Here is a 25,594-nt window from a genome sequence, read left to right as displayed (position 1 = left end):
TCGTAAACCGAGCCCCAAATCAAAATCCTATTAAAATGAAAAAAAAAAAAAAAATAGAATAAAAGAGCGCTCTAACTAAAAAAATTTAATAGAAATAGGATAGGAATTTAATAGGAAAAAAAATAGAGAGTCCATGGATACTACAACCCCCCTCACCCCCGTTCGTGCTTTGATATTTAAAACCAAAATTACGCAGAAAGTGTACCGTTTAAAATTTTGATTTTCCCATTAATTCAGTCCAAAGAATATGTGGTTAACGGCTTGACCTACTAATTTCTAACACCCCATATAATATCGTCAAATATTTATACTTATAATTTATTATAAAAAAAACACCATATACACACCTAATCTATGCTTTTCTGGCAGACATTGAGACGTTTATAAATATTCGTCGATACAGGGTGTCCCGTGACTCGATGGCCATTGCTTAAGGTCGTATTGCTTGGACAATTTTAAGTCGAAAATGCCTTATACACTTTGTCAAAAACTCAATAGTTAAGGAGTTATGGGCAATATTAAATTTAACAGTAAATCTTATAAATTTGGTAAAGTAAGGAGTATGTTAAATAAATTAATGTAATGGTTTATTAATTACGAATTTCTTTATTGCTAACAGAAATTTTAGTAATAAATTGAAGACGTAGACCTCTGATGAGTATCTGGGTCATCTTGGATGAATGCAGCTGCAGCCATAATATTTTGAATTAACTCATCTCTGGTTTGTGGTTTATTTGACACTAGACCTTTCATGTGTCCCGAGAGATAATAGTCAAGAGGCGTTAGGTCTGGCGACCACGAAGACCAGAGAACTGGACCTCCTCTTCCAATCCACCGGTTAGCAAAGTTGTGGTGAAGCCACACGTTAACTCTATTCTGAAGTGGAACATCCTCCATTAATCCTGGCAACATATTTTATAAAAAAAATTCCCCTAACTGTGTCAGCAGCTTCAAGTATATGGTTTCGCAATTCTTCCACCGTAGCAATTGGACTATTGTAAACCAATAACTTCAAGTGAATCTAAAGACAAAAGTCCATTGGGTAACCGAGGTGACCACGGCACAGGACCAAAGCGTCCAATCCATCGCTGAGGAAACGTTTCATTCAAAAGTGTCATTACTTCTCGAGTACTTTGAGGAGAAGCCCCATCGCCTATTATGCCAGCCCAAACATTTACCGAGAACCGATGTTGAAAATGAGTTTCCCTAATCGCGTGAGGATTTTCATCTGCCTATATGTGCATATTATGGAAATTCACTTCATCACTTGTAAATGTCGCCTCATCTGTTACACAAACATAAGCAGGAAAGTCTACTTGATTGGCACATTGCCGTAAAAAACATCTGCAAAAACGCATTCGTTGATCACAATCCGGGGGTAAAATCTGTTGAACTAGTTGCAGATGATAGGGCTGTGTGAGTCGTCAAGTACTAATTGTGGGGTCTTCGTCAAGATTTTCCAACACTGCATCTTCAATATTAAGGCTCACTTGCTGACCACGTCCTTCTCCTCGAGGAATAACACTTCCTGTATCTCGCAGCCGCTGAGCGCACTGTACGATTGTATTTGCACATGAGGGGTGACGTTGTGGCCATCGTTCCCGGTACAACCTAGTCGCCGTGAGCGCATTTTCTCTGGCTGCACCATACACTAACACCATATCGACACGTTCGGAAATAGTAAATGCATTGTTTTCTCGGTTCATTGTNAGAATTTATTTCAATAAGAGGCAGCACACAGCACGGACACGTCCTAACTCTCGCGTTACTGTATTTACTTAAAATATATGTTAAAATGACGATATGTGTTTAAAATTTTTTCTGCAATTCTATGTTAACATTATATACTCTACTAATTTTCATGATGAAACCTAAGTTTTTAATTCTTTTCTAACGTTAAAATCAACGTGATATTCAAGCCTGTTTACTATCTACAATCACGCACAAATCTTTGGCATGTTGTACAATCGGCAGTTTGTTTGTAGGTATATTTGTTTACAAAGAGAATATTACAAGTATTAGATTATACCGACTTAAATTATAAGGTTGTATCTCGAGTCGCATAAAAACATTTCCAAAGTTTTAAATAAATAACACAGGGTCGAGCTTCATTTTCGTTGAATAAATTAACTTTAATTTACAAAAAAAACGCGAAGATAGAACTTTAGTTTAATTTTTATAGATTATACACGCCGCACCCTGTATATACGTTTATATTAACACCAACGTATTATTTGGATAATTTTGTGATATTAAATTTTCAATGTCCATTTCAAAGCTCCGAACATTCCGTTAACGCGGTATGTTGTCAATAAAAAGCGCCACGCATCGATTTATTTAATTTTTGTGCCATACAAAAACTTATCCGACAGAAAGCTTTCACCAACCTTGATGCGGCATACCACGTTGATCTGCAACTCCCTCATTTTCGGTATATTTGACGTCTGCCTTATAGCCGTTTTTGTCCGCCGTATATGACACTATCTGAACCCTCCCGTCTGGCAGTTTGACACGATATTCCCCGTTCGTAGCCTTGGAATTTCTGGTTTGGGAGTGAGAGAAGTCGTCGCCCCTTAAATGATCCACCACTTTGTAGGAGAAAGCGTAGTCCTTCCCCTGTTGCTGTAACACAAAACGTAAATAGAGACGAATGAAAATGCGCGAGATTTGCATAACGAGCGTGACGATAGTGATGAAAGACCCCAGACATTTTCTTGGCTTTGAATGGTAATATGTTAACCCTATCGTTCTGGCTTTTAAATTATTGTTTGTTGTCCCTCCTTCCTTATGGCGATTCGGAATTACTGTTGCAATTCAAAAGAATCAATCGACAAAATTTCTCGGTTATTTTAAAAATCGCGTCTCATTATTCGAGTGTATACAAGTTGATCCGTATTTGTGTGTCGCAAAGCATGCTACGATGATACGCACGAAGAGTCATTAATTTTTTTATTAGTGTTTTAGTCATTTGGGCCTACCCGGAGATAATATGATCCTACGAAGTTCTAAAAAGAAATTTGCAATTTCCCAATAATTTCTGAGTTATATCCGTACAATTTTTTTTTGTTGAGAGAATTCCAAGAAAAGAATAAGCCATTAAAGTTCTGTTATCGGAACTACTTAACAATTTACTGCGGCAGAGGTGTGCCGCATAATTTTCAGAATATTATAATATATACTATGTCTCACTAAGTTGGAACCATATGGAAAACTTTTTTATTATAAATTTTAAGAAAAAAGTTATTCTTCATAAAAAGTTCTGCATGTTCTGAAATCTAAAATACGATCATCAGATATTAAATTTTTTCAGTCTTATACGCGGTTTGTCAAAAAATATGAATTTTAATCAAGACTAATGAACCTTTATATTTGACAATATCGAAAAATAATATTCGCGCGACTTAATAATTCTTATTAGTACTCAATGAAACGTGGTAGGCTTTGTTATACCCACTGGCTGCTATGGTACGTTGTTTATTATCACTTATTTAATAAATAGTTTTATCTGAATTTGGTAAAGATACAAGAAAATAATACTGTTCCTGTGGTTGTTTTTGAAGAAGCTCAAGAAGCAATTTTCCATTTATTGCCAGCGAAATCCAGGGAATATTACGAAAAAGTGTTGGCCGAATGGGAAAAATGGAGAGTAATGACAATAAACGAAGAAGTCACGCTATCGTATTTTTTAAATTTGAAGAAAAAATATGCAATTTCATCTATGTAACTGTACTCCACAAGCTGTAACCACCAACGGAATTCTCTTCCTTCTTTCTGTATATGGAGCTTCAAAAAAAATTACCGGCTTAGGATAAGTTTCGATACATATCTTTTGTAAAAAATACTCGTAACAATAAACGAGTGCAATTAGCTTGTCTTCCCCCAACCTTTGCTTCTGCTCATCAACATCTATTTCGTGTATGTTATCAAGGTCAAGTGTGGCTTGGTAATCAACTGAACCCAGAAGACTGGGGTTGGAAAAACTCATCAATACAATTTTTTGCAATTAGTGCAGCTCACAGTGGTTGGAAATCCGAAAAAGCTGGATAAAAGTCCAAAAAGACTTGCATCATCACCAAAAGTGGGGACTTTATGTTTTTAGGTCGCTAAAGCCGAATTTGCAGTCAAAAATCTCAAATTCAACATGGCTGATACAAAATGGCATAAATCACGTTAATTTATTGAATCTAATTGAAATTTCTAGTGCCTCTGGTATTGAGGTCGCGTAAAACGTATGTAAGATCGAAGTTTGAGGTTTTTGAGGTAATTAATTATTATTAATAAAGTACGAAATGTAAATATCTGCGATATAAGGCATGTATTTGGAATGAATTCGTAATTTCGAACGAAATAATTTCTAAATACTATTGCAGCTTATTCTTGTTATAAAGCTTATTCTAATTATTTTATTATCGATAGCTTCGGTTGAAAAGCTTTTCTCATTTTCATCTATATTGCACCTTTTTAAAAAAGGTTGATCTAAAATGATGGTTTGCGTTTCTAAATTCTCTGAATTTTCCTTTGAAAAATCGAAAAATTTATTTTTTCATTCACGTAATTTCACTGGTCCCTGATCCTGTCGAAAATGATAAATTATGAATTAAAAGATCATAGATAATAAGTTCATCTATAATTTTCTTTTTCCTTTTTTTTTTGATACCCATATCATGGGGGTGCACAAAAAAAACTGGTCCGCCATCTTTGGGAGTCCGCCATATTGGATTTAAAATGACGTCACTTAGCTAACCATGCATTGTCATCCAAACTAAACGTGTATGCAAAATTTCAGCTCAATCGGTTGGGGAAACTGTTTTAAAATTCAGTTGCAAAATGTGACCCATACTAACAAGGCAACTTAAATAAAAGCTTGTAAAAATATGTGAAACGCTCGTTTGGAACGCGAAGAGACACTAAAACGCTAGCTATTGTATAACTAAGGCTTACAATAGTAAATCTGCCGTACATGGAGGCACAAAGAATGACTCAGAACCCCAATCCGGAAAAATCCGGTGGTTTTCTCTTTTGATATATGAAATTGACACTCCTGTCCGCATTTTCCTTTCCTTTCAATAGTGCAGGATCTCTTGGGATCACAACTATTTCGATAATTTACGATTGATGTGATTTGAAATCAATGGAAATTGCAAGACGTTTTTGTTAAAACATTAAAAACATGCAAATTTCGAAAAATGAGGTTCTAAATGAGCAAATGTATTCTACTTAACTCCAGGAACACCCTCTCTATTGCACACAACGACTCGTACTCTAGTAAAAATTTGCACGTATTTTCAATTCACCGCTTTTCGAGGGGTCAGTGGCAAGTGAAATATGCTAATGTGTCGCAGCATACTTCCGATAGTTGCTGTGGTCTATACACATGGGCCAGCTCTCTGTCACTTTAAAGAACTACGCAGTGACTCCTTCTCTAGCATATTCTGAAGTATTAACGCAAACCAACGATTTTGAAATTTTTGTCCAGCTTTTTCGGAATTCCGACCACTGTGCAGCTGCAAAAAAGTTGGATTGTTTTGTTCATTAGCATGTGTCAGTTGTCAAGGCCATTCGTGTTCCAATGATGAATCGTACTCAGAAAAGGATTCTTACGATATCAGCGAGGAGACATCTGATGCATCGCTGTTAGAACAATTTTCTTGTATCCTGTCTGTTTTTCAGTTCATAAACTATGTACTTTAGCTACGGGTTGATACATAGTTTATGTATATTTTATTTCATTGAATTTTGATACATAAATAAATATATATCGTTTCATTTGGTAACTTTAACATCTGTCATATTTATCACCACTGGGATGATGACGTTATTTGCGAAACGATGACTCTTTAGTAGCCTAGAAGGTAATGGACAATGCCTGCTACTGATAATAGTGTTAACTTAGTTTGTATTAGAATGTGAAACTGGTTTAATATTTTAAATTGAAACAACAGTTTTTTTTATTTAATTCCTTCAATACGCGTAAAACAGATTACCTGTAATCAGTAAATGTGTTTCCAAAGTTGGCTATTTTAAGCTTTAATTTAATACCATCGCATTGTCGAATCAGCCAATCCGGCATATTCTAAAAAGTATCACCTCTAACGTAATTTAGGTCGGTCATAATTTGATTTTAACATTACGCTTTTGTCATTGCGTGTAGAAAGGATGGGATAATCTACATAATGAATCCGATCGAATTAATTTATTGTGGATTGGGAACAGTAAATCGAACTGGAATGCTATATGTCTGCTACAACTCGACAGAAAACAATTCTCCGATGGAAATTTGTAAAACGGGGTGTTAAGAAAGACGTTGGAAATTTTAAAAGCAAAACATTAATAAAATTTGCTTAAATGTAATATTTTTAAAAAACTTTACCGTCTTACATCATTCTATATATCTGATATCTCTCTTGCTACATAAAGAAAGAATACCAGTTGAATGACATTTTAGTTATACTACCCATTAGTAACTGCCCGCTATGTTTCCATTTCAAAATTTTCTGGTAGATAATACTTGCATATAAACAAAAATAAAAAATGTGAGTCAAGTTCTCTGTCTATTACTTATTTAATTTTATAACAATATTTGAAAGCTGACAACCTACTATTTCGTTGACAAATTAAGTTTTTTTCTTTCTTTAATCTAAGTGTCTTTAAATTGATAATGGTCGAATCGACCACAAAGCCCGTTATAACAAGACAGACATTGATAATGTAAATCCATAAATATGAATAAGAAGAAATTTAAACAATATGACAATATTTCTTCATCTAGCAACCATGAAAAGTGATATTTTTTTGATTTTCTGTACTTTGTAATCTAAGAATAACCAGGACGTAGGTATATTATTACTTTATTTAAAATAAAATAAATTTATAACGTGTGTGTTGAAAACATATTTAATAGTAGTCAACTAATTAAGAAAATAATTGATTTATAGTTACCTGTGAGGAAGCTTTACGTTTAGCTAATTGTTCTGGTGGATATGAAAGAACCTCTGATGCATGTTTTGCTAAAGCTTTCCGGGCATGGTTACTGACATGCCTACCCTGTAATAAAGACAAATTTGGGAATAAATAGTATTAGGCAATACTAGAGCCATATTTTGTTTATTATTTATAGTATTTCTCTATCTATTCTTGTAAAAACATCAACAAAGGTGTTTTGTATACCTACATACTGTATATTGCATACATCAAATTAAATTTTTTACTGCGAAAGAATAGACATTTTTGTATGTACAAACGTAGTTCTATGAAAATTCATAGAATACATACGAATATAATGGAAGTTTTTTTCTAAAAAATTGAATAAATTTCATTTATGTTTGGACATCTTAGTCGAGGCTTCATTATAAAACATTATTATTATGAAAATTTTTGTACCTTTTTCATATTTTTCAATCTTTTAGATTAATTCAAATAAACATTGATGGAACACCTTATATATTTATATGACATGGAGATACAAAGGTTTGACACATCTGTCTTTAATAATAGGAAAGATATGACCAGAAAAATATATGCAAAAACAAACTTGTAGTTAGCGTAGTTATTATTATAATAGTCACATTTAGTTTGACCTAAATATCTGGTGTAAACCCTGAAAGTACCTGCTTGAAATTTCTCTTACACTTTTTAAACTGATTTGGCGTACGAGAATTTACAACACTGAAATGCTTCACATGGTACATAAATTTAAGAAACATTAAGATATGTAAAACGATTACTAGTCTGTCACGAAAATGTACGTACAAATATGAAACTAGTTTAAACTGCATAGATATAAACACATTATTGTCATACATGGTAATTGGTAATTGTTAATATCCTAGAAAAACTTTCCTATTTCATATTGAATATCTTGTGACCTAAATCTATACTTCACCTGAATAAATAAAATTAAGCGAATATGAAATTAATCCTTAGAAAAAAGATTTAAAGAATTTGATTAGAGAGATATATAGTAATATTCCTCTTATCATCAATTTAGATTTAAGTCTACAATTTACAGACAATTCTAGCTTTCTCTAAAGACATCCATCATATTTAAAAGTGAGATTTGAGTAAATTGAAAATTATATTAATAGAGTAACATTTAGTCAGGATCAGGCTTATCAATTTTTCAACATTAATTGGAAATTTAACTAAGACCATCTTTGAAATCATTTTTAGTGGCATTTTCGATAATCAAAATCGCTGCAACTATAAAACAAACCTTAACGTTAACACTAATCAAAATTGTTAAAACTTTTTAGAACCTCTGGAGTCGTCTCCGAATTACAACCACATACAAATAGATTATTATTTTTGGTCGTAAATGCCGTGTCTTTTGTCCTTTTTCTGTAGTAAACAAAATAAATGTCTTAGCTATAACATGCCCCTGTTGTTCTTGGGCTGGGCTATGTGGGGGCGCACCAGCTATTAGAACTTCTAGGTCCACGGTAATGTTCATTTCGGTTCATATTCATCGGTACAGAAACGTAAAATTTAGCATATATTACCCAATTTATTTCTTCATATCAATAGACAAGGTATATACTGACTTTTCAAAAGTCTTTGGTTAGGCAAATCTCTTAATAATATTAACAGACAAACTAAACTATACAGGGTGATTCAGAACTTATCCAAAAAAAAATTCTGGATGTACAGGGGACCCTTAAAAATACAATTTTGTAAAGAAAAAATCAAAAAGGTCAGTTCGAAATTGATTTAAAAATACACTTCTGCACGGCACTGGAAACAGGTCCACTGTAAAACCTGACCTCGCACAATGCGACCGGTATGGCGGCGTGATAAAAACGGACAAAAACTTTCGCAAGGAAAGAAATATGTAAATAGAATTTTATCGCACCTATTTTATATCGGCAAATTCAAATGCTTTTGCCTTTATTAATTATTAATAAAATTAATTTGTGTTTTTAAATAATAAAATCATTTGACATACTCGATGCTGCAACAGCAACTGTTCAAAATGTTATCCACTCACGTGTAAGCACATTTGGGTCCGTCTTACTCACTTTCTACGAACTAACACAAATGATGTCTTGCTTCACCATAACACAAATGCTTCACCATAATACAAATATTGTCTTGCTTCACCATAAAGTAAAACGATATCCATTAACTCTGAGTTGCTATACACGCAAACCATTTTTGATACTAACTACTAAAAAACTGTTGTAAACATTACAGATAACAGGTAAAAACTACCGCAACGACGGATTTCAGTATTAGGAGTCACATGGCTCTCCACGCGTATTGCGAATGACGTTAGAGACTACAGTTGTCCAGCTATGTAGTGGTTTAATGTGCTATAACTTCAATAATTTTTTTCTCAGAAACTATAAGGATTTTACAAAAAAATTTTTTACAATATTGACTCCATGCCTCATGCCGCATCTATTCCCAAATTTTTTTTTTAGATAAGTTGTGAATCACCTTGTATAGGATTAAAAGCACCTATTTGTTTATGTCATACCTATATAATAATTGGTCACAGTATGTTTATTATAGTGGTTTCAAATCTAAGGTATTAAATACAGGCACCATTTGCCCAAAATATTTCACACCGAGATTTATTTACACTTCAAATATCCTCTCCAAATGTATAAACACCCTATATGTTTAGCACTTCTAATTTAATTAAAAAGCCTTTGAACAATTAACCCGAAAATTGACTGAAGAGAAAATTGCAACTCACTAATAAAATAAATTCCCCGACTGCCGTTAAAGTGTTATGTTGAAATTTTAATGAATAAAGTACCTAGGTGGTGAAATTAACAATGTTCAGGTTGAACAGTCCCGTCTATGAATGGTTTGGTCATTAATTATTTTAACTGGATGTTGTTATCACTCGCACCAAATTGGATTTTGCTACTCTAAAAATTATCGTGGGCATTTGGTTGGTTACATGTTCCGTAGCAATTATCCTCCTCTAATAGTCTGCATAAATACGCAAATATACAGTGTTTAACAATGGAAGTATCTCATCGTAAAGCAATTATTCAGTCTGATTTATGTTCTTGTACAACACGGATTATATTTATACAGCAAAAACTACAGGTCATGCCATAAATTTACTTTTAAATTATTATAAGGTTGCTGTTTATATTTATGTTTATGAAGTATATAGCCTTGTAAATTAGATAACATCTAATTCCAATTTAATAGCTAGCTAGCAGCATTCCAAACATCTTAAAATAAGAAAATTTTACACGATAGTTACTTGCAATGTATTATAGACAGATAAAAATACCATTTTTTTTTTGTATGTGGATGAAGAAATTGTTCATCAGCCATATTAACTGCGTCTGGGCAAAATTTATAAACGGAAAAAAATCATCTCGTGTTGCAGAAGATGTTTTTCAACTCATTATACAGGGTGGTCCAGTTTCAGATGCGGAAACTTCATGGACCGATAGAGATTTAAAAAAATGAGTTTGCTAATAAACTATATTCGAGAAATGCTTCGTTAAGGAAATACAAGGTGTTCAAGATTGGTTTAAAAAAATCAGATCTACTAATTGTTGTCAAACGGCTAAAGATACCCGTATTCCAACGAAATTTTGTAGGCGTTAACTACCATCGAGGGAGCACGTTTTGCAAAGAAAAACATTATTTTTAGTTTTGCCAGTGGCGTTCGTACTAGCACGATACTGGATATTTTTAAAGGAAAAATTGGTATGCCACTGGTATTTCATAAAATAAAAATCAGTTTTGGATTATTCATTCAATTTGGAAGAAAAAAGCTCTCTTTCGATTGTTCTGTACGACTCAGCGCTTTCAAAGTGATCTGTGAAAAACAATTGAGCAATAACTTTGTCAACATTTAGTTAGCTCTCTAGTAATTTGATTTGTAATTATTGTTTTTGTTATCGTTATTATTAGTGTTATCCTGAAAAAAGCTTTTCTGTAACGAGGAATAAAGAAGCGACAGTCCGTGAATATCGAATACCTTATTCAAATAGTATTGCTCGTGTCTTCACTGGAACACATAAAAAGTTTCGTAACTTTGGTCTGCGTGTTAATAATGAACATAACAGAAACCATCGCAATAACAATCGAAATTGTATCCTGTACTTTTGATGACAATCCGAGGCTCGCAGGGCAGCTCAACAACTACAAATATCTAAATCTCAATTTTTTTTTTTGCACAAAATTCTATAACGAATTATCATAATATCAATGTTTGGGCACACGAAAATCCTCCAGAAATTCGGCCACGGTTTTATTGGGAGTTTTTGATAATAATGTTTGTGGTCCACATTTTCTACTTCCAACGATAAACTCAGAACTATTTCTTGAATTTCTTGCAAATAACTTGCAGGACTATATGAAGAATATACCCGTTAACTTAAGACATGAAAGTTGCATACAAATAGGTCTTTCCCATACAGTTCGTTACAAGAGATGGAATCAACAATTTCCACAACGATCCTGTGTGAGCAATCTAAAACCCTCATGCTATTCGAGAAACTTATTTCCAGGGAAGATTCTCCGTAAACGTTTGGGCTGGAATAATTAATAATAAGTTATAGGGCTTTCTTGAAGAACGATCTACCTCTACTACTTAAAGACATTCCTCTTCAAATCAGAAGGATGATGTTCTTTTTACACGACAGTGTTCCGTTCCATTATGGAAGAGGTGTAACTAATTTCCTCAGTGAAAACTATCCAAATCGATAAATTGATTGGATGGTCATTGTGGTTCCATTACTTGGCCACCGCGATCTCCCGATCTCAACCCGTTGGACTTTTTCATGTAGAGACATGAGAAGACACTTACTTATTCAATGGCATAGAGTAATTGCAGCGACCAACTCATTGAGAAGATTCATACAGTGTTTGACGAGGTGAGAAACGATATGTACTGCAAAGGCGGTGCTGACATTGAGCAGCTTTAATAATTACACTGCTATTACGCTTTTATTAAAATAAACTGCAATTTTTTCTAAGCTCTCTAGTCACAACAATCTAATTTACTCTTTAGCAACTTCCCATACGATCTTACAACTTCAAACTCAGATGTTTCAAGAACCATTGAGAATTCGGGAAAAGTGAATAGAATCATTTTTGCTTAAAATTAGTCATAATTCATATACGAATAGCAATCTCGGATACTTCGGCAGCCGCTCTGTATAAATAAGGGGAAATTCTTTACAAAAATTTCTGATAAACTTCTAGGAACGTATAAAATGGATTGAATTTATATTTTATACGAATATAACTTCCTAATCCATGGAAGCTCAAGTACGAGTGGATAATCTAAAAAAAAATATTCATTCAGTCACAAATATTTACTAATAATTATCCTCAGAACATCATATTCTAAGTGCAAATTTATCATTACGGTGAAGGTAACTAGTATAAAATATTCGAAAAAAAATTTAATCAAAACTTCTGCAGCTTATAGAGAGGTGAATTATAGTACGACTCTCACATCTATCGGATATACTATGAATGGGATATATTATGAATGGTTCACTTAATAGCACCAGGACTAGCAGAAATAAAACGTAATTAAATCAGTCCGGTTCAGTAAAATTGTAATCGGGTCTAAACCTTTAATGGAAATGAATTATTCAAACTTTGCTTATTTTGGCTTAACCAAACATCCAACTCTTAAATAATAAAATCTTTATTCCATTCACGACCCAGACACTTATTTTCATAGCTCCGTTCTTACTAACCGACAAAAATCTCTTCCAAACAAACGGTTGTGGGCCGCATTTATAATTTTTTTGGTGGTAAGTGGATTGTTTGTTAAATTTTTGCTATGCGTCTGTCTTAATTAATGCAAGTCAGGAACATCGTCGGAATGACAAAAACTCATTTACTATAAATAAGCTCTCGAAGTTGCTACACCCATAAGAGTAACTAAATAAGAGGCTTTTATTGGATAGGGCGGATCGAACATGCATTCACTGAGGACATCTCACGTTTTTGCAGCAAAACATTGTCCTTTATGGAAATTGTTAAACAAAAATCTGCAACCACAGATCGAATCTGTATTTCCAAGCTTCCAATCAACAGAAATAGAATGCGTTGACTGAAATACTTCAATCAACGTAGAGTAGAATAGAATGTTTGAGGTTTGAGGTTATAGATTATCTTCAGGACTTCAGGTAGGTTGCCGCGTTTTATATACATTAATAAATTTGTTTTGTTTTAGATTAACATAATAACGGATTTATTGAATCAATCGTCTGAACTGCCTTACTGTTTTTTATTCGTTTTTTTTAATCCAAAATGAGTTTATCTGGTAGAACTAAATGTCATTGTTGTGCTCCAAATTGCAAAAACATTTATTACTATATGAATATCTGTAACACGTTCTATAAAAATAAAAGTTTTTTCAGAATTACAAAAGACAGACAATTACTGTGGATAGAATCAGTTCGAAAATTATGTAAATCAGAATTTACTCCGACAAACAGATAATTATTTTTGTGACGACCATTTTGAGTAAAAAATGTTTAAAAAACAGTATTAGGAAGTGCTGTTTCAACATTATTTTTAAGATCAACTACAAGTTCACCTATTAATTGTAATAATATCACCTCGGAATCCTCAGATAGTATCCAACATTCAGCAAAACAATTTGTTAACGTAACATTACAGAATTTCATAGTACGAGCTGCCAAACCTCAATTTAGGATGATTTTTCACCTCCAACTTTTAAAAACCCGAAATGCATATGTTTAAGATTGTTATTTGCTATAAGTGTAGTAAATTACATCGTACTGATGAAAACCAATTACTTCAAAATAAATGTATCTAACCATAATTTTTGTCAAGTCACTATGCAATGCATTTTACATAGTCTTTCAAATTCTTTAAAATTTGCAGTTTTTAATGGTTTAGTATCACTGCTTTAACTTTTTCATTTAACCAAGTGATAATTAAAGTATTTCATAAGTAATGGGTCATGGAACAGGTGTTAATGGTTCACGTTAATTTCAATGATTAACTTAAACTATTAATAGCTGTTTTGTGATCTATTACTTATGAAACACTTTTTATTCTTTGTGTATTTTGTTACATTTAAATTTACCGCTATTATGGTACAGCGACATCTATTAGATAGTAGAATTAATGGTTACTCTAATTATGTTTTCCAATGCTGTTTCCTTATTATTTTATGGTCTGTGGTTTCCGAATGTGTCGTCTGCTGCACCAGCTACAGATGGCGGTACTCTGCCGCTGCTGCCGACAGAATACACAGAATAAAACCTTCTTATTTAGTTACTCATATGACTACACCTAACAATGCTTAAGGGAACAGTTTTTAAACCTAGGATAGCAATTAATTAAATTTCTTAAAAACCCATTTAGGTGTTTTATAAAAAACAACTGGATTTAACTTCGAAGCTGTATGTCTTATCGTATCTCATTCTCATAACTTTCAATTCTGTCAAATATTAAATCTATTTAGGTATGCGGTTATTTAAAAAAAATAGTTCCTCCCGAGTGTTCACTCTAACTTTGTACACATCATTTTTTAAACAGCCCCATAAACAGTAATCTAGTGCTGTGAGGTCTGGAGATCTTGGAGGCCAACTAATAGGACCATCGCGGCCAATCGAACGCCCTCGAAACGAATCCTTCAAATGTAGCTTCACTAGATGAGCGAAATGTACAGTGTTGAAGTCTGGCCAAACAGGAGAGTTCCGAATATTAGTTATGCTGCCACGCGTGAATTTTGCTTCATCCGTAAAAAGTATGCGGGATACAACAAAATGATTATTATTGATCCATCGACAAAACTGGATCCGCTTAGCATAATTCTCCTGTTTTAGGTGTTGTATAGAGTACATGGTACGGATATAAGTCTTATTCATAGAGAGTTTTTATTATTCTTCTTTGTGGAATGACCAATTGGGCAGCAATTCTTCGTGAGCTGATAGTTGCATCATCTTCTACTAGATCCAGACTATTTTCTACTTCTTCTAAACCTTGTCGATGATTTTCTTATTATTTTGACATGTAGAATCCATTCATGGAGTTTGGTGCGATCCTTCCAACTCACCCTGTAAAATAGGGCATATTTGTTGACAGAAATTGCATAAAATCATCTGCTATCATTATCGTCACCATCTTCATCGTTATCAACGGAATTAAATTTACCATTACCATCATCATCATCATCACCATTATCATTATCATCATTATTACACATTATTCCATACAGACAATAGTCAATTCTGAGACATTTTTGGTTTCTGTAGTAAAACAAGTAATTTGACTAGTAAAGTGAAGATAAAAAAATGATAGCTTCAAATATCAGGCGCATTAGAACCTACCTACTTGTTTCAATACCTGACACCAAGACGGACATTTCAAGAAAATTTACAATTCTAGTAGAAGGATTTTGCATGAATGGTGTTGAAATATGCAGAAAATATATTTCTCTGCGCCTAATTCGTCTAACACAAGACAGATTCTTTTTAAGACACATCAATCAATCTCAGCCTGTTGGAATCAACACATTGGCGAAGGTACCCTTAATAGTTGCTTCATTCCTGAAAATCGCAAATCGAGAAGCATATACTGGCCATTGTATCAGGCACACTTCAACAACTTTGTTGGCCAATACAACCATCAAACGGTATGGTGGATGGAAGAGCTCCTCTGTAGCAGAAAGTTATATTGAGGAGCCTGTATCTAATAAACTTGATATTGCAAGGAAAATCCAAGGAAAATATAGCTGTTCCTTACAAGAAGAGACATCCGTAATTTGAGCAAATTATTCACAAACTTCAGCAAATGTTATGCGTTCCGAAAATGATGGCAACAATACTACAAGGGTTGCTATTAACGGAAATAACGTTAAATGTAAAAAACGAAATGTCTATTACTATAAATGTAAATATTAATTTTAATAAGTAAATAAATTAAATTTGATTTATTATAGGTTTATTTTTTCATTATTCTACTAGTGAAATAAAGTTACTTTATTCCATTAGTGTAATAAGGTATTACTTTACACGGTTCATATGTGTGGATAAAAGTCCAATTATAAGGTGACTGTGGACAAAAAACTTTTAACAGTTGAGTTGCTCTGCTTTCCAGTTTAATAAATCTAATAATTATAAGCTTTTTACAAAAATAAAAACTTTTTGATACAACTCATAATAATCAATTCTCTACTGCCATTTATAATATAGTAATACTACAATTTTTTTTTTTGGTTGAACAGGAATGGCACTATATCATATACTGATCATAATTTCATCTTCTTCTTGGAAGTATGCCAATAGACGAGCACGGATATCTAAATAATTATCAGCGAAACTTTCCCACCGTAGATGTGAATCTTTATTCTTTGATGATGATGCAAAGTTGGTTAAAATTAGCGCCAAAGAGTTTTTTTTGTAAAAGCCATTCGCCTGTGTCGAAAAATTAAAAACAAATAATTTATGTAAGTGCTCTTAGAGCAAGTCATTAAACAATTGTTAGTGTTTTAGTATTTTTATTTAGAATATCTCATGATGAACATGAGGGTTCTCAAATGACATTATGATGATGCCGGTTTAGTGTTTCTTCACGTGTGATGAGCAAGAATAAATCTTTTATGAATTGATTAAATAAAGCGTATGTAGTTTATTAGAAGTAAAAGCAGCTACAACTAAATTATTATAAAGAACAATATAATCGCTCACATCTAATACAATTCCGCTTGTCGAGGGAGTTTCCAAGAACAAAATAACTATCGTCTGGTCCGGTGGTATTCTACGTTGATTAAAACGAGCGCGAATTTAGCCAGCACGAAGTAGTTAATGAATATATACTCGCACAGCACACTATATAACCTAATCAGTATGAACGTAGAGTTTACAAACAAGTAAACTGTTATTACAGGAGATGTGACATTAGACCGCTCTGCGCATTATATTGTCCGTATATCATATCCAGTTCCGTTATGGCTAAATAAATTTATTCTTACAACTATTTAATGGTAACTGTTTCCAGCACCATGTGTCTGGCTTTACCCTTCTGTTTAAATTAATTTACAATGTTCGCTTTCTAAACCTCACACAACTGACAAAGAACGAATGATAAGTACAGCATGTCTCAAATTGGATAGTGTTGGCCTCCTGTGAGGATACAAAAATTTTAAATAAAGTTTGGGTGTTAAATGAGATCCATTTTCAATAGAAAGTATTATCTTTGAGATTTGACAGAAACAACTAATGGCGTCATCAATTATATTTTTTCCATAGACATACCCAACTTTTTTCCTGTTAAAAAGCCCTCTTTTTTCTAATAAACTTTTATTAGAGGAATTTTTATGTATTACTTCTCGTTTAAAAGTTATAACCAATATCGTCCTAAAGAGTCTCAAAAGAAATACCACCTATAAATCACATTAGCGGTTGAAGGATCGAGTAGTCGTTGGAAAATAATTGAATTTTCGCCCTTAACTGTGTGACAACGGATGTGGTTCCTGCACGATGGTATGCCCCCTCATTTTCTACAAAGGTTGGAGATTATCATAGAGAATTTCAATAAATACTATGGATTGAAAAAATGGAACTTCTAGCATGGCCGTTACTTTCTCCTGACTTAAATCTTCCCCACTTTTTTGTGAAGGCATCATTCACAAAAGAAAAAAATCTCTACATTATTTTTTGAATTTTCTATTTAATCTTTATATAAATATTACACTGTTTTTGATTGGCTCACAAGAAGTTACGAAAATAACACAAGTTAGTTAAGCTCTACCAAGTCAAGTTTAAGATCATTTGAAGGTGGTTGAAAAAAATCTGAAAAAATTCATACACAGGTTTTTTGGATTGTTGAGTCTCAGTCCGATGTCGTTTGACATCTATCACTTCATATTCAAGGTCGTTTAATGGTTAAAGTAAGAATAGGAGGTGAATCTGTTTATCTGTCTGTCTTATCACCTGCACACCTGTTTGTTTGCTTGTTAGTCTGTATTTATCGTCCTCCTGTATTTTCTCTGTCCATCTACATACCATCCTGCCTTTGTGTCAGTAATTTTGTTTGTCTTTCTGTCTGACTAAATGACTAAATGTTTCTCTGTCTGTTTTTCTGCCTCTCTCTGTCTAAATGTCCACTCTGTCCAAATGTCTGTCTGTCTTCTTACCTTTCTGTCTACCATCCTCTCTCAGTTTTGCGTGATTGTAAAAAAACTCTAGATAAAAAACACTTTTGGAAAACCTTCAACAAATCAATTCGCTTCTCTCAGCATAAGTGTATTAATCGAAATTCGGGCGAGAACGCTTACGTTGTTGTGTCTCTCTTTAGATTCCAGTCTGCTAACATATTCTTCCCCCAAACACCTTGATATCTTTGTTCAAACTAATTCAGGTCCTAGTGCATTATTTCTCCTTGTTCTTCACTAAAAGCTCCCAGATTTCTTGGGAACCAATCAAGATGAGAATGAAGAAAATTAAGTATCAGATTCATATGATATTTAGACAGGGAGTGGCGAAAAAACGGATATATAGAAACATTCAGTCTTTTAGTCACACAGGAAGATAGAAAAAATTACCGACAGAAAGACAGATAGAAAGGCAGGATGACAGGTAGATGGACAGAGAGAAAATATAGGCGGACGATAAATACAAACAAACAAGTGTGCAGGTAAAAAGACAGGTAAAAAGGCAGATAAACAGACAGAAATAGTCAAGTGAGCATTCTTAAAAATTTTTTCTAATTATTTTTACCTCCTGTATTTAATTTAACTTTCAAACGACCTTGAACATAGGACGATATAGGTTAACCGACATCGGATTCAGATTTAGTGGCCCAAAAAACCTATGTATGAATTTTTTCAGATATTTTCAACCACCTTAGATCAGCGATCCCAAAAACCCCTGGGTTCTGAGGTAGAGTCCCGTGTTTTTTTTTTCAAACTAAATGTTGACCTGTGTAATCAACAACTTTTTTTAATAGATGTATTCGAAAAATATTGTACATGATCATTTTATTTTTAAGGTCGAGTTTTCAGTTGGGAATCGCGGGCAACTTTCATTTAACTCAAATTAGGTTTACCTCAACTTTATAGAAATATTAAAAAGTTCCCCAAGAGAGTTGCGTATGTAATCCAAAATGGAAACCAACTAAATTAAATAAGTTTCACAGCACCCTACAAAAAGTTAAAAATCATCCCTGTTTTAATCCCCATATACGCATTATCGATCACATAATATTTCAAACAGCAGCTGTATTTCTCTGAATTCGCGTACATATATCCTAGAAAATATGCATGTAACAACTTTCCACCAGCTTTTAAATTTATAAACGATAACTGTAAGCCGTTTGTTTCTGAAGGAATTTATTTTCTCTACACGTTTCACAGAGGTTTTGTGGTGAAATATTTGCCGTCGTTAAACACAAAAGCCCTCTTTTCCCTGAAAGTTTAAAAGCCATTAGGGTAATTCAAAATTCTTAATATGTCCACTTACTTCACCTGGAGACAATATTTTCTGACACCGTTTGCTGTAAAATTAATAAGGAAATGGGCAATAAACTTTAATGGCTTCTGTTCCCAAACAACAAGTTTGGGACCGAATGTTCTTTCATGAAATTTCGAATACCTAGGATTAATCTTTGATAACTATATTTATGTCACTTTCTCAAGTATGAGAACAATTTCATGTCACAAACCTATTAAAACTTTATAATGCGAAGAAGAATTGCAACTAAAAATGACAGTATTTGCCACCTATCAAATTTAGTATCTATACAAATACAGTATTTGGAATGCCAATATCTGGTGTAAAATGAGAGATACATGGTTATGCCAATTTTGTAACTTCAAAACTATAAAACAGCAAACGATACCACCCTGTATATGAGAATTGATATTTGGTTGCAGAACCATTCATTATGGATTCAGGTTGCAACGAATAACTAAGAAAAAAATTGTTTAAAACAAAATTAAATTTAATTAAAACAATAATAGAAACGGAACTAGAATATACTTTTTTCTTATGTCTAGAAAATTATGGTGGGTGTTTTTAATGGACCTCCTGGTTATTGTTAATAGCGTGTATGTCCTCCTCGAGCCTAAATTGCAGAATTCAACCGTCGTGACACATGAGTCGACCAAATTTCTTAAGCATAATTTTGGAATTGCTTCATATTCTTCTTGAAGGGCCAGTCTTAGCTTTTGAAGGGTCTGTGGCATGACTGGTCGACGACGAATAGCCCTCTGAAGTTCATCCTAAAGATGTTCAATTGGGTTAAGGTCCGGGCTGCATGCGGGCCGATTAAGTCTACGAATACCGACCTCGTTTAAGTATTCGGTTACGATCCGTGCAGTATATGGTCTGGTGTTGTCGTGCATCAAAACGAAGCCATCTCCAATAAAATACGAAAATTGAATGACGGCTTCTTGAAGCTCCATTATCCACAAATATGAGGTCGGTACGTGCTTCCGTAGAAATGCCCGCCCACACCATAATATCACCTCCTTTAAAAGATACTCGTTCAGAGATGGTGCAGTCTGAACATCGTTCATTTTGGCTTCTCCACACCCTTTCTCAGCCATCAGGTGATCGCAGACAAAAACTAGGCTCGTCAGTAAAAAGAACTTCATTCCATTGCTGAGGATTTCAATTTACAAGTAATCGCGCAAACTGAAGACATGCCCTTCGACGCGTAAGTAGCAATTGTGGTCTTGTGGCCTGTCTCCGTGAAGATAAACCATTTTCTACAAGCCTCCTCCTAATCGTCCTCTCACTTACTTGAACCCCTCGCACTGTTAGAAGGCGATGCTGAAATTGAACTGCTTGTTACTACTTGTTACTCTTTTTCTTCCGGATCCTGGTCGTCTCGTGACTCTGCCAGTCTCCAGATACCGATGCCAAGCATCCTGAACGGTAGTACGAGATACTCCTAATGAACGAGACACATAACGCTGACTACGTCCATCTTCAATCAATGCAACAACTTGAGAGATGCGAAACGATCATCTTAAAATACTAATAATGAAAAAGAACTAGCTTAGGTTACTAGCTTCTGAACTAAGCAGATAAGGGGACTTGTAAAATATTTTAGGTTGGCCGGTTTTTTTGCCGTTCTATGTATATTAATTTACCCACTACACACAATTCAGCCTCTATACAATGCGTCTTGTAAAACTTAGTTTTACAAGTTAAGTTTTATTTATACTTTTACCTTACAAAACATCGCACACTCTTATAAAAAATGGCCTAAATATGGAGGCTCATCTTTTTCCTTTTATCTGACACACCCAGAATCATGGAATACCAGAACCGTTTATGTTCAACACAGAAAGATACAATCTACACAGGAACACCAAAATCACTCCGATGCAACCACCCCTACGCCCAGCGTAGCGAAATGTTGTTTCGGCATACATTCTTAAAATATAACTCGTCCAAAACAGGAGAAGAATTTATAACATAAGCAGGTATTAAAGGAAAATAAAATGACAAATATGTTTCTAAATATTGTGAGAAACAACTATTTGGTAGGTTATTTTCTTCGTCCAATAGGTATTAAATTACTTAGGTACTCAGTATCTAGAAAATAGCTTTGAATGTATTAGATTTCATCAGTATACCATACCGTAAGATTATAAATTAATTTCATTATTTATGCTTTCATAGTACTGCAGATTGGTAGGTCACTATCTGACAGCAGGAAAAAAACAATGCGTAGCAATGGCATAAGAAACATTCTCCTCCAAAATCATGTTCATATTCTGTTTACACTCACCTGATTCTGTTCTGAACATATATAAATAGAGAAGAAAAATGCAGAAGCAGATAAAATAAAAACCGAATTCAGATAGTTTGTGAGTTTATTAAAATAGATAAGGATCCTGTAAAGACCAAGAAAAAGTAGAGGAAAAAATTCGGATGGAAATAGAGGCTGGAAGAATCAATTAAAAAGTAATGGAACAATCAGAAGAAAACTTGGAATTGCAATTTACTTCTACACAATTACATCTTATAAGCGATAAAAGGGTACGGAGGATGTCAAGTTGCAAATGTCAAATTTACCATTCAAAAGATATAGTCGTGAGAAATTAAAGTAATTCACCATCTATTAGGCAAAATAAATATTTATCCAGCACTGTGCCTCGCTTCCAGTAATTGAAATAATTTTCTGAAAAGTAAAAAACGATCTCCGATTTTGTTTATAGATAAAAATATTAGCAAAGAGCAGAATGCAGGCCTCATCAGTGAGGATTACCGGAACAGTTTAGTGAAATAGAACAAAAAAGGGACAACGCGATCTGTCTTGACCAGAACCTAGTCACTCGACTCTGGGGAAAAGTCAACTTTCTATATTCACCCGAACAGACCTAAACGGAAACCACGTACTCTGGCTATTATTCTTGTTGTTGTGGCAGCCTGACGTGACTGTAATGCACTTTTGGACTCCAGCCGGCAGGATGGCGAGAATTAAAAAGCGGACCCCATACATTCAAAGTCTAATGTATGAATATTTCACCCCTTTTCACACAGCGGCCTGCGAAGTTGATTTTAATTAATTCTGTTACTTGTTTTTGTATAATCAATACAGATAATTTGGTATCAAGAAGTAGGTACACATTAAAGCATAAGTTACGAACATTTAATAAAAAGATAGAAGACGCTCAAATTAAAATGGGTTTTAACATTTCAGAAAAGCCAAATGACAAATATGAATTGTAATGACATGCCGAAGGTCGTTTTTTGAATTGTATTATACATCTAAGGAGTTGCTACCCTCAGACTACAAAAACAAAATTACTGAGTACAAACTAAGGATTTTAAAACTATTGATCCTTTAGGAATAAAATTGTATACGAAACTTTAAAAGCGATATACCTACAGGGTGATTCACAACTTATCCAAAACAATTTGGAAATAGATGCGGCATGAGAAATGGAGTAAATATCGTAAAAAAATTCATCGCCGGACAACTGCAGTCTCTAACGTTATCCGCAAATCGCGTGGCCTCAGCGACTCCGAATACTGAATCCGATTTTACAATCTTCGTTGTAATAGTGTTTACAATAGTTTTTTAGTAGTTAGTTTCAAAAATGGCTTGCGCGTATAGCAACTCGGAGTTGATGGATATTGTTTTAATTAATTTCTGGTGAAGCAAGACAATATTTGTATTATGGTGAAACATTTGTGTTATGATGAAACAGGACATTTGTGTTAGTTCGTAGAAACTGAGTAAGACGGGCCCAAATTTTGAACAGTTGAACACTTGTTGTAACATCAAGTATATCAAATTATTTTATTAATTAAAACCACAAATTAATTTTATTAATTAATAGTAACAATAGCGGCAAAAGCAGTTGAATTTGCTGATATAAAATAGGTGCTATAAAATTTCTTTTTATTGGACCAGTCATTTTCGAACTGCCTTTTTTATTTTTTGTATTTGTAAGAGTCCCCTGTAATTTTTTTTGATAAGTTCTGAATCACCCTTTATAGATGAACACCATTTCTCGATGGATATTAAATTTCCTGGTAGTTATTGAATAGTCAAGTTCGTCAGAATTGCCAGTTAAGTGGAGATTAAGTCATTTATTCGATATTTATATTTACTAATTTTTTTTTTATTTAAAAATAGTTTAGTACAGTAACCCTCAATGTTACAATTAAAGTAATTACTTTTTCAATTGTATATTTCATATAGTTATTATTACTTTATTAAATTATTCATAATATAACATGCATTTTGTTTGTTAAGATGTAAAAACTATATTAATGGCAAATTAATTCAATCTCCTTCTACTGATTAAAATAGCTGACAATTTCCTGTTAGAATGACAATAATCAGCAATGGTAAAACTGAAGTTTTTACCTTAATTTCGGACTATTCCTTAAAATTTAGTTCACACAGTATATAGAGTACAGCCGAATTCGTGTGAATAAGAGAAAATGTTATCTAGATTACCTATTAGACTTTTTCTATATTCTGGCGAAGGCGCTAGGAATAATAAATACATATTTTTAATAATTATACAGGGTGTCTCATAATTAGCTGCCGACCCTGAACAGGCCGATTCTATGATCAAAACTAAGTAAAAAAGTTCATATAAACATGGGTCCGGAAATGCTTCCTAAGGGCACAGGGGTCCATTGAAGAGGGAGGAATGGAAATCATTTTTTTGCAATATCTCTCAATCGCGTTGTGATAAATGAATGAAATTTGGTATACACAGCTAAATTTTGATGAGCAATTTGAAGGACTAATCCATTTATTTCCACGAGGTCCATTGGGGTGGGTACGGGGGGCCCTTGGTACTTTGCGTGTGTAACTTTTTCATCTTTGACTTCTTAACAAATTGGACAGCAAATTCCGTTTTCCCGAACTGTTTTACGTTAAAAAGGTACTCTTGTTTCAAATCGTTATCTTTAACGGTTTCTGAGAAAATCGCTCTTGAATTAATCCCACTTTGGTCAATTTCATAGTAATTTAAACAAAAAATAATAATAATAATTTTCCTTTCCTCTCTTTTCCATTTAAAGGATTAATTTTTATTTAATTTAATTTTTTATTATTATTTTTTTATTAAAATTAGATTAAATTTAAACAAAAAAATTTTTTTTGTTTAAATTACTATGAAATTGACCAAAGTGGGATTAATTCAAGAGCGATTTTCTCAGAAACCGTTAAAGATAACGATTTGAAACAAGAGTACCTTTTTAACGTAAAACAGTTCGGGAAAACGGAATTTGCTGTCCAATTTGTTAAAAAGTCAAAGATGAAAAAGTTACACACGCAAAGTACCAAGGGCCCCCCCGTACCCACCCCAATGGACCTTGTGGAAATAAATGGATTAGTCCATCAAATTGCTCATCAAAATTTAGCTGTGTATACCAAATTTCATTCATTTATCACAACGCGATTGAGAGATATTGCAAAAAAATGATTTCCATTCCTCCCTCTTCAATGGGTCCCTGTGCCCTTAGGAAGCATTTCCGGACCCATGTTCATATGAATTTTTTTACTTAGTTTTGATCATAGAATCGGCCTGTTCAGGGTTGGCAGCTAATTATGAGACACCCTGTATAACTTTTTCATTAATTACACATAAAATGTAATCAAATAAATATTCTTATGTCTCTACTATTATTATTTTAATATATAACAGGAGATTTTAGTGCATCTGTAAAAATAAATCGAATTAAAACCAGAAATATTTATATAGGTAAGTTACTTCTTATTTTACTCAATTCTGATGTAAGTACAGGATTAGAAACTATTTTGAACTCTATGGAACGATAGGTCACATTCACTTTTAAACACGTTACAAGTCTTCTAAATATTTAAGGAGGTAATATTATGAACCAAAATAAGCAGAAAAGTCTCAATAAACATGGGTCCGCAAAGTAACGGTTGCGGAGATATGAACCACTATTCGTTTTTCAAACATTTTATTTTATTAGGAATAAACCGACAAAGGAAGCTTTTAACAAACAAAAAACAAAGTTACAGAAGATGTTCAAAGTGCCCTCCGTCCATTTCCAAGCAGGCACGACATCTTCGTCTCAACGATATTCGAACTCTTTCGAAAACACCCTCCTTGGTTTGGATTTCTTGACACTTTTGATTAATCCGTAGCTGCAGCTCTTCCAGGCTATTTACAGGA

At 33.5% G+C, this 25,594-nt stretch overlaps 1 protein-coding gene across 1 annotated transcript in view; it reads right to left on the bottom strand.

Annotated features, from left to right (window-relative positions):
* Positions 1-624: 624 nt before the first annotated feature.
* LOC108905165 overlaps positions 625-25,594 on the bottom strand; it is a 47,711-nt gene continuing 22,741 nt past the window's right edge. The window contains exons 3-5 of the mRNA XM_018707947.1: positions 6,940-7,044; positions 2,388-2,622; positions 625-902 (exon numbers count right to left, since the gene is read on the bottom strand). Of these exons, the coding sequence (XP_018563463.1) occupies positions 625-902; positions 2,388-2,622; positions 6,940-7,044 (618 nt within the window). The remainder of the gene's footprint in view (positions 903-2,387; positions 2,623-6,939; positions 7,045-25,594) is intronic.

This window comes from Anoplophora glabripennis, unplaced genomic scaffold (assembly GCF_000390285.2).
Source record: "Anoplophora glabripennis isolate ALB-LARVAE unplaced genomic scaffold, Agla_2.0 scaffold54, whole genome shotgun sequence".
Lineage (NCBI taxonomy): Eukaryota > Metazoa > Arthropoda > Insecta > Coleoptera > Cerambycidae > Anoplophora > Anoplophora glabripennis.
The sequence above is the reverse complement of the archived record's forward strand: the minus strand, read 5'-3'. Positions and strand labels throughout refer to the sequence as shown.